The following is a 15,920-nucleotide window of genomic DNA, read 5'->3' as shown; positions in this document are numbered from 1 at the left end:
GTAGTATAATAATATGATCTAAAAATTAAACTTTTAATAAAAAAAGTGACTAATTGTTAACTTATCACTATTATAAAGTAACCAAAATGTTACTTTTGAAGACTCAGAAAAATGAGAAATTCGGAATTTCGGGAATATTTCCAATTCAGGTATATTATTTTTATAATAAAATATTTTTTTATGATGTGGAAAGGCATTTATATAAATAAAATTTTATAGGTGATTTTTGTAATTATTTTATATTATATGTATATAATTATAAAGATCCCATTTATTATTAGATCTAACATATTTTATTTTAATAAAATCATAAGAGTAGTCTTATAATATATACCTTAATAAAAATTGATAATAAAATGCATCATAACGATTATCTTTACATAGATAACAGTACTAAACTTGCAATGTAAAGAAAATCAAACTACCAAAAAGGAGAAACCAACTAAATTTTTACTCTTTCATTAGTTCACTAATCCTACAATAAGAACAAGATACATAAATATATATGTATAAAAAGATATGCAAAAGAGCTTATCTTTTGGTCTGGAATTGTCTGGCTTTGCAAGAAACGTTATTCCCATCTTCTGGTTCTGTAGTTGGATTTTTCATGAGATCACTGGCTCTGGCTCTGGCACTGGCATTGGCATTAGTGAAGTCATTTTTCTTGGTGTGGTCATGGGACACCGAGGAGGATGATTGATCCCTTCCCTTTGAGATGGCAGAAGCAAGAGCAACTGGCATGAGACAAAGGCCTCTGCTTTGGAGATATTGCATGGCTTTGGTCACGCTGGACTCCATCAGCTTCACTAGCTCTCGTTCGAACAACACGATTTCATCAGATGGGAAAACAACCTCACCTACTTCACCAGCTGATAATGATTGGTTTAATGAAAAACCATTTCCTCCCTAACGTTGTTCAAATCATCTCATCAACCAAAACGAAAAAAAAAACCTCTCATTTGTTACAAGGAAAAGTATTGGTTTTTAACTAGAGCATACCTCAGCCTGACGATCTGTGATGAGAGGAACAACAGCCCCAGCTCCTCCAAGTCTGCTCATACTAAGAACCTGAAAATTGTTCAACAAAAAAAGTCTTTTTTCAGATCTTCAATGCTAGTCATTTTAACACGTTCAGTTCAGTGATTGTTTCATAAAAAGAAAGAAACTAATATCAGTTTCTATAGAATAAGTAGTTTCTTTGATATACCTTCACTTGGAGCTGAAGAAACTTGACATAATCAATGATCTCATCAAGCATGGATGCCTTATCAGTCTACAAAACCAAGGTAAAATAATCAGCTCTCTAAATTGGGAGTTGGGATCTGTTAAATATCATATACTATACAAAAAAAATCCTTTTACTTTTTAGACACTCTTGTCTTTTATGGGTGAAATCAAGCATTTCATTAGATCAGAACTCATGCTAGTACTAGCTTCCTAGTTACTGACTGTAAAGACAGCCGAACATTCAAAGCTCAACTCCACTAAACTTTTGCTTACATGAAGCTTAAACAAGTCGAGGCTTTGTAAATAAAAGAGAGCTAAGACATAACAAAAATGCCCAGCTTGTTTTCTACATGACAATAAAAGAGATAACCAAAAGAAGGGATTACCTTATTAGGATTTGGCAAAAGTTCTTGCAAACCTTTCATCCTTTCAGCAATTTTTTCCCTCCTCAGCTGCAAATAGTTGGTTATGAGAAGATTGAGAGAGAGAAGAAGGGGGGCAATTAATTAATACGTAAATCCCTCTGACAAGTAAACTTCAAATTTAGCAGGCCAATTACTCTTAAAATGTTGATCTTTCTAACTCACCCTTTCTGCAATACTGTGAGGATCGGTGGCCTGGCCTCGCCGTGCCCTGGCACGAGGTTTTCCAGTTCCACTACACTCCCCAGCAGCAGGGGTAGTTGATGGGGCCTGTAGTAGGAAAACATAAGCCTAATTAAAACGCATCAAATGTAATTATCTCACTCATCTAGCAACTGATGAAACTTAATAACCAATCAATAAATTAGACTCAATATGCAAAGGTATTCTGGGTTTTACCATATCCAATATATATAAATGAGAATAATAGACACCTGTGATTGAGATTGCAATCCAGATGTTGTCATTATCATCTGAGGGGCGGAAGCAGAAGAATGATAATTTGGCAAGTCATGTGCACCCTATTACATGTTAAGAGCAATGTAAATGACATTAGTAACTGTATAGAATGTATTTATATACATGTATAACATAATACCCTATACTAATAATACCTTTGAGGAGCCTGATGCAGACAATTTACTTGGATGGCTATCCATGGCATACAAATCATTATCAGTATATTCTCCCCCTTGCATACCAAAACCTCCAATTCCATCTTGCCCCATAACATGAGACAATGAAGTGACACCCTCAAAAGATGGAAGAGAACACAAATGCTGAATTGGAGAAATGGTTCGAAAATCTTTGTTGAAACACTGCAAAACAGATGGTTCAAGAGTATTGGATTGCATATCTCCAGCCCCAGAGTAGGGAAGAGAAGAACTTGAAACATTATTACTAACCGGATTCTGCTTTGAAGAATTGAGACTTAGCGAGCTAGGCACTGGAATAGCCATATTGTATTGAAAGCCAACTGTTTTAAGTTCTGAGATACCATTTACCACTCCATTTGATAGATCTTCTAAGATGTTTTGATGACTATCTTGTAGTTGAGGCTCATCAGAAAGTAAAGCCATGTTAATACCATAATCTGACTCTGAACCAAGAACATATGAAGAGGCATCTTGAGTGGCCAAACTCTCAGTACTACCATTTGAACCAAGGAAAGTTGTTTGTGAATTGCTGTTGTCATCTTCCTTGACCTCAACTGAGCTGAATAGTAGGCCATTTGGCGGATCAGATTCGCTACATATCCCAGATGATCTTTCCTCTAAATCTTTATCTGACCATGATGAGGAATAAAGGAAGTGTTCAAAATACTCATCCATCACTAGACAGTGGAAGAATTAGTGTACTCAGCCTGAAAACAAACCCTTCTTTCTCTCTTCAAGTATAGTATATGAAGACTCTGAAAACTATTGTTGAAACTCTTCAGTTGAAATTTTCTTTGCCACCACCTAAAGTTTAGCAAAAATTGGAAACAATTAGCTAATAATTAATAGTATTTCAAGTGTTTGAATTAACATATCCTGTGAGTTCAAAACTTGAAGTGCTTATTATAACTAGATGACTCAATACAAAAGGGAATATATAAATAAAGAACAGAAATAATGATTAGCTTATAATAGTTACTAGAGCAAACGGCCCATGAAGGAAGACTTTGAAACATCACTTGGAATTCATTTTCAACGCCCATCTCAAAAGTTGGAGACTTTGGGAGTTCCAAAAGATTTTAATATGAAAAAATAATATATATATATATATATATAAAGTGAACAAACAAAAAAAAAAGTAGAATAATGCTCAATGATTTTATAAACAGAACTGCAACAGTAAGTTTTAAATTAGTTAAAGAAGGAAAGTACCTATGGTACCATGGAACATGAGATTATAAGAAATACAAACATCGGATAGATTTTTAACAACAAATTACTTCTGTAAAAAGTAAGTGCAAAAACACAATCAGAACACTTTAAAAATGACACCCTTCTAAATGAAGATAGCTCTGAAAACCAAAATAAATAGTATTCTAACAAACACACATAAAACAGGCAAATGATCAGAAACCAATACCCACCTAAGCAAGAACTTTATTATTATTACTATTAACTCCTAACTAGCCAACTTGAGTTGCATGAGAAGAGAAATTTAAAGTGCTATACATAGTTAAAGAGAGAGAGGGACAAAGACTTGATATCATATGAAAAAAGCTGCAGTTAGACAGTGCAACAATAGTATAGATAGTTAGCAAAAATATTTACTCAACTGGTAAAAAAATGATGAACAAACAGAGCAGAAACAGCTGCCCACTTCAACTTTATTGACAATGGATTTTTTTATGACTACAGTATTTATCTCATTTCTAAATTGTAACCATAAGACGGTTCTTTCAATAAGAAAAAGTTCTTACACTTTCAAATAGCATTTATCGTTAATACTTTTCCCTATTTTTTCCTCTTCACATAAAAATAAATAATAAAAAAATCTTGGTGGCAGTTTAAGATTGATCCACGTGTCATTACTTTGATCCGTTCCAATCGAATTTCTGTTAGCATAAGGTTATATTCAATCCACTTTCCTACGAAAAGTGCCGTACTATTAGCTCTCCCCCACCGGTTCACATCACTAATGTGTTTACCCAAATGACCTCATTATGCTTTCACACTTGACCAAATATCATCTCAACTTCTGGATAAAAACAAGGGCATTTTTGTCATTTCGTAGTGACATGTTTCCATCCATCCGGATAAAGCGGAGAGGTTCGATTCCTTTTGACTTTATTTATATAAATCATTTCCAGTGCTCTCTGCTAGTTACCCACTTTACCCTTTCCATTTTCAACCCATGCACAGCTATTTTTAACATCAAGTCCCGTCGTCGTCAGGGATATTTCAGTAATTTAATATTCAAAAGCGTGATATTTTTATGCTCCTTAAATAGAAAGAAGAATGTGATGACACAGCACTGAATATAGTATAACTAAATATTTTTTTCATCTTTGTAATGGGTTGGGGATTTTATATTAATCCAAATTTATTTATCAAAATAAAGAAAAACGTTTCTATTTTCGGTATACTATTTAGAGCAATTACTAGGTGGGCGTGGGCGCTTAGGAAATATATTAATCCATCATCTATCATCTATCATCTATCATCTATCATCTATCCTCTATCATCATAAATTGACGACAATGACATTTAATATTAACGTTAAATAAATAAAGTCAGTTTCTCACACAAGCTAGTACCCTACTGCTCAACAAATATCAACACTTAATTACTTATGTTGGGAGCCAATAGCTTATTGTAATAATGTAGATTTTTTCCAGCACAAACAACTTAATTATTCAAAACAACTTGTCCCGTGTATAAAAAAGTTCAAATAATTTGTTTCATGTGTATAAAAAACGGTCTCTTGTCAAAATAACCTAGTTCTTGAAGTTATTTTGTACTTAGTTTTGATATTTTTTTACAAAATAGCCACCAACACTCCTGACAATTAGTCAAAAAATTTCAGACAGCTGGTCAAAAAATTCAGACAACTAGTCGAGATTTTTAGACAGCTAGTCGAAATTTTAGACAGAAGTTATTTTGCAAAAAATTATCAAAACTAGGTCAGAGTGCAAAATGACTTTAAAAATAGACAATTTTCACCAATTACTCATAAAAAATAGTCACACGTTGTAAAATATCCTAAATAACTATATATTGTCAGATTACAACTACAATAAAACCTTTATATAAGAATAGGTTTGGCACCAAACTAATTGTATTATAATTGAGATTGTTATACCCATTTTTTGAGTGTCACTACCCACCGGCCTAGGTCATGCCTAAGGCCTAGTCACTTGTAACTGCGTATACTTTTTTGCGCCAAGCCCAATAGCTTAAGCCCACACCCAAATATAACCCTAACTCCTCAATATAAATGAGAGGAGTAAGGGCAAGAAAAAGGGGAGGCGACAGCCTTGTACAGACGAGTTAACGAAAAAAAGAGTCAACATTTTGGTGTTGAACTCAAGGAAAACGACGTTGGTGTCACTAAAATTCACCCAAGAAACGAGTTGTACCAAACCATCCCTCTTCGACGATATTTCAGACATTTTGCTATAGTGGCTAGTAGATCGGCTCATCAGCTCCCCAACATTGGCGAATAACCTCAGATACGTGCATTTGAACTCAAGGAAAAATATGTTGGTGTCACTGCACCATTCATCTTTCTCAGTTCCTTGAGGTCCTAGGAACCTGAAGCATTCATCTTGCTCGGTTCCTTGAGGTCCTAGAAACCTGGAGCATTTATCTTGCTCAGTCTTGGAGGACCTCGAAACTTGGAGCATTCATCCTGCTCGGTTCCTTAAGGTCCTAGGAACCTAGATCATTTATCTTGCTCGATCTCGGAGGATCTCGAAACCTAGCGCATTCATCTTGCTTGGTTCCTGGAGGACCTTGGAACTTGGAGCATTCAACTTGCTGGGTTCCTTGAAGTCCTTGAAACTTGGAACATTCATCTTTCTCGGTTCCTTGAGGTCCTAGGAACCTAGAGCATTCATCTTGCTTGGTTCCTTGAGGTCCTGGGAACCCGTAGCATTCATCTTGGTTGGTTCTTGGATGACCTCGGAACTTGAAGCATTTATTATGCTCGGTCCCGGAGGACCTCGGAACCTGGAGCATTCATCTATAGGAAATTACTTATACATTATCTTATTTATTTTCATGTAAATCATATATCAAACAAATTAATATAAGAAAACATAGAACATGTTTCTACAATTGAATTTGACAGAGATAATGATAAGAACACTTACATTATATACATCAGAATGAATAAGTCATTCATTCAATTTCTCTAACCCTTGTATCTATATTTGTCGCAGGGTATCATTAAGAAATTGAACCAATCTTCAAATTTCTTCGTAGTCTTCTACAGTAACCTTAGAATCACCTAGACCAGAGTGGGCAATTCTCAACACACGAGATGGATACACAAAGAGAATAAAGGAAGAGAATATAGAGGCTTAGAAAAAAACTTGAGTTGTAGAGAGAGTCTAAAACCCTAAAGCATCAAAACTAGATGTTATGTTTTCTTTTTTCAACTCTCACTCAGCATTCCTTTTATAGGCTCAATTAGATCACTTATTTGATTAAAAAAGCAATAAAATAATAGGTAAATACAACCCTTAGGTTGAAATTCTCATGGGCTATAAACCCGTGAAATTTCTCATTTAATTATAAGCCTGTTGGACTTAAATTCAAGGCCCGTATTATTTTCTATTGATTAATTAATTAAATAATTATTTAAATCCTTTATCAAGTTAATTATTCATAATTTGAACATTTACTTAAACTTATTTATTAATTTAGACACCAATTCTCAGGGTTGCTGCAACCTTTAGGGATTCCAGAGTGGAAGTGGGAAGATATTACCATGGACTTTGTGGTTGGATTACCAACAACAGTGGGGCAACATGATTCTGCGTGGGTGATCGTGGACAGTGTAGCGTCTCAAATTTGTTAATAAGGCTTAGGGCCTTGATTAGTGTGCTTGGAGGGCAATAATTGATTTATTATGTTAATATATCTAAATTTGATAAGTATGTGATTAGAAATGCATGTTTAGGTGAATTAAATATGCATGTGGGCCCCATTTGGTTGCTAGGGGCATATTTGTAATTTTAGTCTGCTGAGGGCATAAATGCAATATTTGTATATATTGTGATTGATACCACGTGTGAGTGGTGATATAATTGTGTTGCATGATCCAAGACGATCCTAGAGAGCGGTATAGCTAGAAAATCACAACGGGGTTAAAATACCCGGCTCGGGAGGAGCCTAGGGGTATTTTGGGAATATAACTTATGCTCGGGAATTATTGAGTAATGGTTAGTAGCTTATCAATAATTTGATATGTCGGGATTAAACGGGGATTTTTAGGTGTACTCGAGGATTTAGCGGGATGTGTCAAATGACTAAACTACCATTGGTGATATTTGAGGACTTAGGCTAACTAAATGGGCAATTAGGTCATTTTGGGCAAATGGATATACTCAGTGGGAGCTGTGAATTCTAGAGGCATCTAGGCAAAACAGAGGAAAAGAACATAAATCTCTCTCAGCTCTCTCGTATTCAGTTCTCTCTCCCTCTCTAAGGTGTTTGACTGTGAAGGATCCTAGGCCAAAGATTCAAGTATTCAAAAGCTTAATTGAGATCAAGGGTAAGTTTCCTAGTCAATTCTCTGTTGAATTTCTGCTGGAAATGTTAGATTAGTGAGTTAAATTGTGTTTTGCTTTGTGGATTCTTGGGATGAAGTTTGGCAAGGTTAAGCTTGGGGATTTGTGGATTTGAGTTTGGAATTGGGTTGGGAAAGCAGCTCAGGGTCGAATTTCTACTTGAGGTAAGAGTTCCATGCATCTCTGAAGTTTATTTGCTGGTGTGGTTTAAGTTTTCTAAAGGGTGGTTTAAACTTTGTGAAGTGTGGTTTAAGTTTTTGTGAATTTTGAACTACTAGGTGATTCTTGAGTTTGATTGAGTGTTTGAGTGTGTTTCTGGTGTTTATGGGTTGCTATACTATTTATTTGGGGTTTTAGACCGAATTGGGACTTGGGTGTACTTTGGTGATGATTTGCATGAGTTTTGGCTCAGAAGAAATGTTGAGAAAAACCCAGTTTTCTGGGTTCGCGTATGAGCGTCGCGGCCCCGTTCTTCCGTGCCGCGACACTGGGTTGAATCAGGACAGGGGAGACTTTCTGGGCGCCGCGACCCCTATAGGGCTGTGCCACGACACTAGGCCAATTTCAGGAGATGGGATTTTGTGTTTTTAGGGTTTTGGCTCAGGGGGCTCGGGGGACGCTTTTGCTACCTTTTGTAGGGAAACGGGAGGTCCCAAGAGCACGGGATTGGTTTCGGGGGTATGATTATGAATTGGTTAGTAACGAGAGTGTTATGTATGTGTTGTGACTAGGTTTTCAGCGAGGCTCGGGTTAGAGGAATGTGCTCGGGATTTCGGTGCTCAAGAAGGTCGGGACACAGGTAAGAAAATTGTTGTACCCGTAGAGCAAGGCGAGGCCCTATAGTTTGTATTGCAGGGCGTAGCCCCCCTTGAATATGCTTATACGTGTTTAAGTATTTGTTTAATTATGCTATGTGTGCATATGTGTGAATGAACGGCAAGAGCCGAGAACGGTAAGGCCGAGTACGGCAAGGGGCCAGGAGCAACGTTTAGCACGTGGAGTGCGAGTTGCCAGGGCGAGACCCTAAAGGATACCTGGGATATCCTCACGATGTAGACCGCGAACCCAGGGCCTGGTAAAGCACCTGGGACGGCATGGTTGTTATATGTTTAGCTTGTTGGCGGTTTTGTTATGTGTTGAATGATGATTATGCATATGTTATTTGTTTGTGTAAAGTTATTATGCTGGGCTTCGGCTCACGGGTGCTCTCTGGTGAAGGTAAGGGCAAGGGAAAGGTCGACCAGCCATGAGTACGGAGAGCGTGAAGCGGCGTGTACATGTTCGACTTGCCTGGCTGCCACGACCAGGGGTATTTTTGGGAGATGTTGTATTAAACCTACTTTTGTCGTTTAGTCGACTTTAATCATGTTAACCGAGATTTTCGGCAACTATATTAATGAACAATATTTACTGATAATAATAATGAAAGTAAAAGATCGACACGAGGTTTTTACGTGGTTGGGGCGATAACTAGCCTTAGTCCACGAGTCTATATATTAGAGCTATAAGAAGCTTTTACAATGGAGTTTTCTAACTATATCTGAACAGAGTTTCTGCCTTTTTTCTTTTTTCTCCCGCTTGTACGTTGTTCTGCAGCTTATATTTATAAGCTGAGGGGAACACCGGGTCTGGGCTGGATCCGACCCGGGCCCATCAGAGAAAAGGGTACAAGGGGCCTTTCTAGTGGAGGCCCAATACAAAAAGGTATACAATACATGAAATTCAAACCAGCTAAGGCCCAATTGGTTGACCTGAGACACAAGCCTCGCCCGACAAAACGGCGCTTTGGCTCTGACCACTTCGAGTCACGAGGCTGACTCAGGAGACAAGACCGGTTAGGGTACTTGGCTGCGCAGTCCTGACACACCAGTGAGCAATCCCGAGGCGACCTTTTCTGCAGGCGAAAAGTAGGGGACAATGCCCACGCGAAATGAGGCGGTTTCAGGATCCTGGACGCCTGGCCCTTCAGCTGGGGAGGAGGTGATCCAGGTCCGTTTACCTTTGGCCCGCTCCATTTACCTCAGGCCCGGACCATGCCAGGCTCCGGGATAGGGACGCGTGGGCCGCGACGGTCTGGGCGCTCTGGACATCGCTAGGGCCGTTCTTGCTGAGGATGAACCCGGAGGGACGTCCCGGACCCCTCCAAATGGGCCCAGTCTAGAGTCCCTGGTCCGTACCAGTCCCCTTGGGCGATATTCAAACCAAGGGACCTTGGGCCAGGCCCATACAACGAGCCGGTCCTCTGACTGTGGGCCAGGGCGAAGGCACAAAGCCCTTCCAGGAAATGGGGATAACATTTACCTCCCAAGCCTTCCCCCGGGCTTGTCGGGAGGAGGGTTGCATCACCCTCGCGGCGCTCGCCAGGTTGCCTCCCCAGTTCCTGCCCGAGCTAGGAGGCTTGGCCGAAAGGCCGCGGCAGTGGCAGGTTGCTTAGCCCGGATCGTTTACCGTGATTCGGGGACGTTTACCCTTGGCCCGCTTTAAGAAAAACGACACACGTGTCGCCATGTGATTGCTGCAAGGGCTTCGAAGAGTCGCCTAGGCCTCCCAAAGGCCTCTAGGCCTAGACTAGGGTGTCAGCGCACGTCACGAGGCGTCACATCCGCACGGGGGGAGTCATCATTAATGTCCCTGGAACGAGGTGGACTGTAGGATGGGGCGTCCTTTGGCATCCGCCACTCCTGGGCCGTCGGATTTGAGACATCGAGGATCTAGACCAAAAGGACTCATAAATGCCCCCTGCGCGATTCTTGATCGTCGGATGAAGAGGCACCTGACCGTTGGATCATGGGCCAGAATTTGGGGGCTGATATAAAGACTCCCAGAGAACACCATTCGGCACTTTTCCATTTTCGAACCAGCTTAAGAATAAACCCGAACGCTTATTAGAGCTTTGCATGTCCGACCTCGCCAACGAAATACTCCGCGCTTGCTAGTTCTGCGCCACTGCCTGTTTCCCAGAGCCTCAACCTTCATTCTTCAACCTGACGGCGCTTCTCGGGTTTGTCCCGTCGAAGAACTACTGCACCGGCTGCGCCACTTTAAGAACGAGGTTCTGCCATCCTCACGGTCGGACAACCACCAGCCTCAACGGTCGACACCACACAGTAAGTCCTTTTTTTTTTCTTTTTTTTTTTTACTCCGTTATCAACTTTGTGAACTTATGCACTCTAAATGCATGCGTCTAGGCTCTGTGCGTTAGAATTCGCTAGGAAGGCTGCCTGGTTTGGGTTGCACCGTACTCGGATGCTTCCCGGACAAGGGACGGACCTTAGTAGTTTTCTCTCCTGATCAGGGTCCCGGGGCTTGTCGGGGTCCCGGGCCTGATCCGACGGGACTCCAAGCAGTCCTTAGGATACTCCCTGTACCTTGACCGACTCTTTTGGGTTTAGGTACTGACTGCTTGGTTTTTATTTCTTTGTTCCCAGATCGTCAGTTATGGCCACGGGCGTTACACTCCATTCCGAAGAAGAGGTCAATAGGGCCCCTGTAGTCGTTCCCGGATCCAAGACTCCCACAGGAAACAGGTGGGAAATGGACGTAACGGCCAACTCGTTCCTGAACTACCGGATGATGCTGCTCCTGGAGACGAAGCTGGGCATCGAATTAACTCCGGGCCTCTTCCACAACCGCATGGCCAGGCTAGAAGAACGGGCGCATACGTTCGTGGATGGATTCAGGGCTTGGAGCGCCGGTCATATTAGCGCGGGAGCTACGCTCCCGCTTCATGACTACTTCGTGCGGTTCCTGACATATGTGGGGATCGCACCTTTCCAACTGCTGCCGCAAGCGTACCGCCTGGTTGTTGGGTGGAAGGTGTTCTGTGTTGCGAAGGAGATTGCGGAGCCTACCCCGGCGGAAGTCTTGTACTTCTACAAGTTAGTGCCGCAAGTCAATGTTAAAAACAAGAGCCTGGACGGCTTTTACAGGCTGCAGCTGCGGAGTGGCTACCCTGCTCCTACCAGCACCTGGAAGCACCCCCCGAATGTCCAGCGTTACTGGTTCATGACATCCGGGTTCCTTATTTACAAGAACCCCACACTGCTGCTGGACTTCCAGCGAGTGGGTAAGTATTCCTCCGGACCCTCTCTTTTATTCATCTTTTGCTTCCACCTCTTATCGTATCTTCTAGGTCGCAGGTCCCTTCATTCAAACCCCCCTTACCGAGTTCCTCCTGGAAAGGAGGAGGTTCTATGCCAAGCTGACCGCGGAGCAGCTGGACGTTGGGGGCTATGCCAATGATGACAACCTCTGGCTAATAGGGTTGCTGGCGGCAACCCAGACCATTGTCGTCCCGAGCCTCCGGGGCATCCCGTGTGAGAAGAACGCCGAGGTCCGGGAGCAGCTGGCCCTCGATCACATTGCCGAGGGGGTGAGAACGGCGCTGGCCACCGCAGCCCAGCGTAAGAAGAACCAGCTTCCGGCGGAAGAGGCCACCTCGGAAGAGCTGGAGGAGCTTTTCGAAGATGCCCTACCAAACGCCGGGACTCCCGGGGCTAGTGTATCGGGGCGAGGTAACTCCCCTTTAATCTTAACTTATGCTCTCCAAGTCGGGGACTTAGCTAGGGATAGGATAGAGCCGCCGGACCCCGCGTTTGGGGCTGATGGGGAGATGAGGCCTTCATCTCCTGTCCCTGTGGGATCAGAGGTACTAATGTTCCTGTCCGGGTTCCTCCAGTACGGGGGATTCCTGACCCCGGACGACGCAGGAGACCGGATCCACTCGTTCGCTTTACGGGAACTGAGTCTCACCCGGGGCTTAGATGAGGGTTCGTCCCGGGCTGTTTTTTATTGTGTATTTTCATCTGTTTTGCTTATCGTCCTAACTCCTTTCTCCTGTACTTTTGCAGAGGATTCCGACATGTCTAACCCGGCCAGCGAGATGAGGAGGCTCATCAAGGAACGGTCCGCCAAGAAGGCGGCCAGGAGGCCAAACGTTGTGGTGGGCACGGACCCCCTCCCCGCCAGTGAAACACTCGGGATAGTGCCCTGTCCAGGCGAGGCTCTGGCCGTGGTTCCTTTCCAGGTCGTGGAGCCGGCCGCCGACTTCTCTTCGGACCAGCCCCCGGTGATTGATTTGGAAGCGGGCGAGGCCGTCAGCCGGAGCTCAGGAAAGAGGGGCCCGGAAGTCGATGCCGGGGAAGGCAACCCCGGGAAGAGGCCCCGGACGACGCGGTCAGAAACAGCTGAGGAGTCGCATGGGGAGAGTCGGCTAACCGCGAAGGAGATCCCTGCTCTGCCTGTCCTTCCCCTCCGCCTAACTCTTCTCGAGGAGGGGGAGTCCACCCTGCAGGACGAACAGTCCCGGCTGATCAACCGGACCTGGGAAAACGGCCGGTGCTGGAGGGACGACGCTTACAAGACCCTGACAATCCGTCGTCAGGTCGAGTTCTCGGGCCGTCCTGCCGAGTTCAGCGCTCCCCAGCCGATCGTGGAACGGCTAGCTGCCGAGGCGGGCTTCCGCCCCAAGCTCGGCCAAGACATCACCCCCATGGCTGCTGATTTACTGGATCAGGTTGGGAGCACTATGTCCAACCTTTAGCTGAAGAGGTACGCCACGATAGCCAACCCGGACGTGCTGTTCATCTCTCAGGCTCTCCGCCACCAGGCCACTGCGGTAATGTTCACCTCACTTATATTCCTTCCGTCATCTGTTGGTGGTTTTATTTTCTAATTTTTCTTTGCTCCAGGTTGATTTACTGTCCCAGAGGAGTGCCGATCTAGTAGCCGAGCTTTCCATAAAGATGGAGACGGCCAAGCTGGAGCTGGAGGCGGCCGTGAACCAGAGGGAGGTCGTCAAGGAGACCCTCAGCCGGGAAACGGCCCATCTCCAGGAAGAAGTGGCCCGCCTGAAGGCGGAGCGCGAGGAGATTGGCCGCGCCAAGGTTGGGCTGGAAAAGGAGCTGTCCCGGAAGACAAAATTCGCCGATGAAAGGGCGACGCTCTTGGAGACGGCCGTGGCACAGTCCGCCCTGGACAAGGAGGAGATCCTGGCCTGAAAGCCCGAGTCTGCGAACTGGGCGACTCCCTGTTTCAGGAGAAGGCGGCGCATGAGACGACCCGTCAGGAGAAGGAGGAGGGCGATAACTTGGTGGATGTTACCTTCGACGAGGCCATCTATATGGCCTGGTGCAAGGATAATAACATGAACCTCCTCGTCTTCCTTGATCCACAATCGAAGCGTGCTGAATACGAGGCCAAGGAGAGGGAGGATGCGGACCTCCGGGCGGATGCGTTGTAGGTCCGTGTCCTAGCCTTGTGCTTTTGTTACTGTTTTTGGCTTGTAATTAAACTTAAAACCTTGCTACTTTCTTTGGTTTTTTAAGAAAGCTTCATTCCATTGTTCAGTAGAGATTTCGATTTATTGTCGGGACTAACTGATTGCAGGGGTTTAGTCCTGGTTCCAACAGCCGGGACTAGACCCAACTAAATTTTCCAAGTCTCTAGCCTTAGCGCTCAGTCCAGGGCTCCCGGGGCTTGGCTCAACTGGGCATTTCGTCCTTTTCAGTTTTAGGCCCCGGCCTTACCCCGGGGCAAACCGGATATCTTTATCTCCCCGGACAACATCCGGGTGGGACCGGCCTTGGGCTCGGCCCTCTTTTTTAATAGCCCCGGACAACGTTTCGTCCGGGGCGTGACGAGCCTTGGGCTTGGTCCCTTTCGAAATATCCCCGGACATCGTTTCGTCCGGGGCGAGACGAGCCCTGGGCTCGGTCCCTTTTTTAATATCCCCGGACGTCGTTTCGTCCGGGGCGGGATGAGCCTTGGGTTTGGTCCCTTTTATTATATACCCCCGGACATCGTTCGTCTGGGGTGGGACCGGCCTTGGGCTCGGTCCTTTTTTAATATCCCCGGACGTCGTTTCATCCGGGGCGGGACGAGCCTTGGGTTTGGTTCCTTTTATTATATACCCCCGGACATCGTTCGTCCGGGGTGGGACCAGCCTTGGGCTCAGTCCTCTTTTTTAATATACCCCCGGACATCGTCCATCCGGGGTGGGATCGACCTTGGGCTCGGTCCTCTTTTTTAATATCCTCGGACGTCGTTTCGTCCGGGGCGGGACGAGCCTTGGGCTTGGTCCCTTTTTTTAATATACCCCCGGACATCGTCCGTCCGGGGTGGGACCGGCCTTGGGCTTGGTCCTTTTTTAATATCCCCGGGCGTCGTTTCGTCCGGGGCGGGACCAGCCTTGGGCTCGGTCCTTTTTTAATATCCCCGGACATCGTTTCGTTCGGGGCGGGACGACCTTGGGCTTGGTCCTTTTTATTATATACCCCCGGACATCGTTCGTCCGGGGTGGGACCGGCCTTGGGCTCGGTCCTTTTTTAATATCCCCGGGCGTCGTTTCGTCCGGGGCGGGACTAGCCTTGGGCTTGGTCCTCTTTTTCGCATGTGCCTGGGATGACACCCCCCGCAAGTGAGCGGAGACGGGTCTGGGGTCACTTGAGAAAGAAATTCGAAAGGAATTCGCCCTGAGGCGTACATTTTCTTGGTGACAATAGCCCTTTACGACGTTTTACACACGTCGTTTTCATTGTTCAAAAGGGAATTAGCCCTGAGGCGTACATTGCTTACAACGTAAATACTAAACTGGGATGAGTTTTAGGACTACTGGTAGTATTTACGGAGATGCTCCGCGTTCCAGAACCCAGAACCCCTACTCCCGGATCCTGAGTGGCAGGGAAGACCCTCCGCATGACTAGATCGCCGGTTTCGAATTTGCGGTTCTTGACTTTGGAGTTGAAATGCCGCGCGATCTTGCCTTGGTACATCTTCAACTGCACTTGCGACTCTTCCTGGATCTCCTCGATAAGATCCAGCGATTCCTGGAGCAAGGCGTGGTTCTGGGTAGGATCATATGTGTCGCGTCGATTGGACGGGACGGTCGTTTCAATTGGGATGACGGCTTCGCATCCATAAACCATTGAGTAGGGGGTGTGCCCGGTTGACATCCTTTCGGTCGTCCGGTAGGCCCACAATAAACGGGGGAGTTCCTCGGGCCATTTGCTCTTACAGGCCTGGAGCTTTTTCTTCAGCGTCCC

At 44.7% G+C, this 15,920-nt stretch overlaps 1 protein-coding gene across 1 annotated transcript; it reads right to left on the bottom strand.

The window, feature by feature from the left end:
- Positions 1 to 432: 432 nt before the first annotated feature.
- LOC133793814 (transcription factor LRL1-like) lies at positions 433 to 3,205 on the bottom strand. Its single transcript, XM_062231085.1, has 8 exons — positions 2,555 to 3,205; positions 2,264 to 2,467; positions 2,084 to 2,170; positions 1,815 to 1,919; positions 1,614 to 1,679; positions 1,208 to 1,273; positions 1,000 to 1,068; positions 433 to 906 (listed from the first exon to the last, which is right to left on the bottom strand). The coding sequence occupies exons 1-8, from the start codon at positions 2,978 to 2,980 to the stop codon at positions 532 to 534; spliced, it is 1,398 nt and encodes a 465-aa protein (XP_062087069.1). The 5' UTR covers positions 2,981 to 3,205; the 3' UTR covers positions 433 to 531.
- Positions 3,206 to 15,920: the final 12,715 nt, after the last annotated feature.

This window comes from Humulus lupulus, chromosome 8 (assembly GCF_963169125.1).
Source record: "Humulus lupulus chromosome 8, drHumLupu1.1, whole genome shotgun sequence".
In the NCBI taxonomy this organism is placed as follows: domain Eukaryota; kingdom Viridiplantae; phylum Streptophyta; class Magnoliopsida; order Rosales; family Cannabaceae; genus Humulus; species Humulus lupulus.
Note: the sequence above shows the minus strand (reverse complement) of the source record. Positions and strands in the feature narration are given on the sequence as shown.

What these genes read in the sequence shown, in the direction of transcription:
- LOC133793814 (XM_062231085.1), bottom strand. Translation starts at nt 2,980, where the DNA reads ATGGATGAGTATTTTGAACACTTCCTTTATTCCTCATCATGGTCAGAT. An exon ending in CTGCATCAGGCTCCTCAAAG is followed by an intron (nt 2,171 to 2,263) that starts GTATTATTAGTA and finishes AACATGTAATAG; the next exon opens with GGTGCACATGACTTGCCAAA. An exon ending in GATTGCAATCTCAATCACAG is followed by an intron (nt 1,920 to 2,083) that starts GTGTCTATTATT and finishes TTCCTACTACAG; the next exon opens with GCCCCATCAACTACCCCTGC.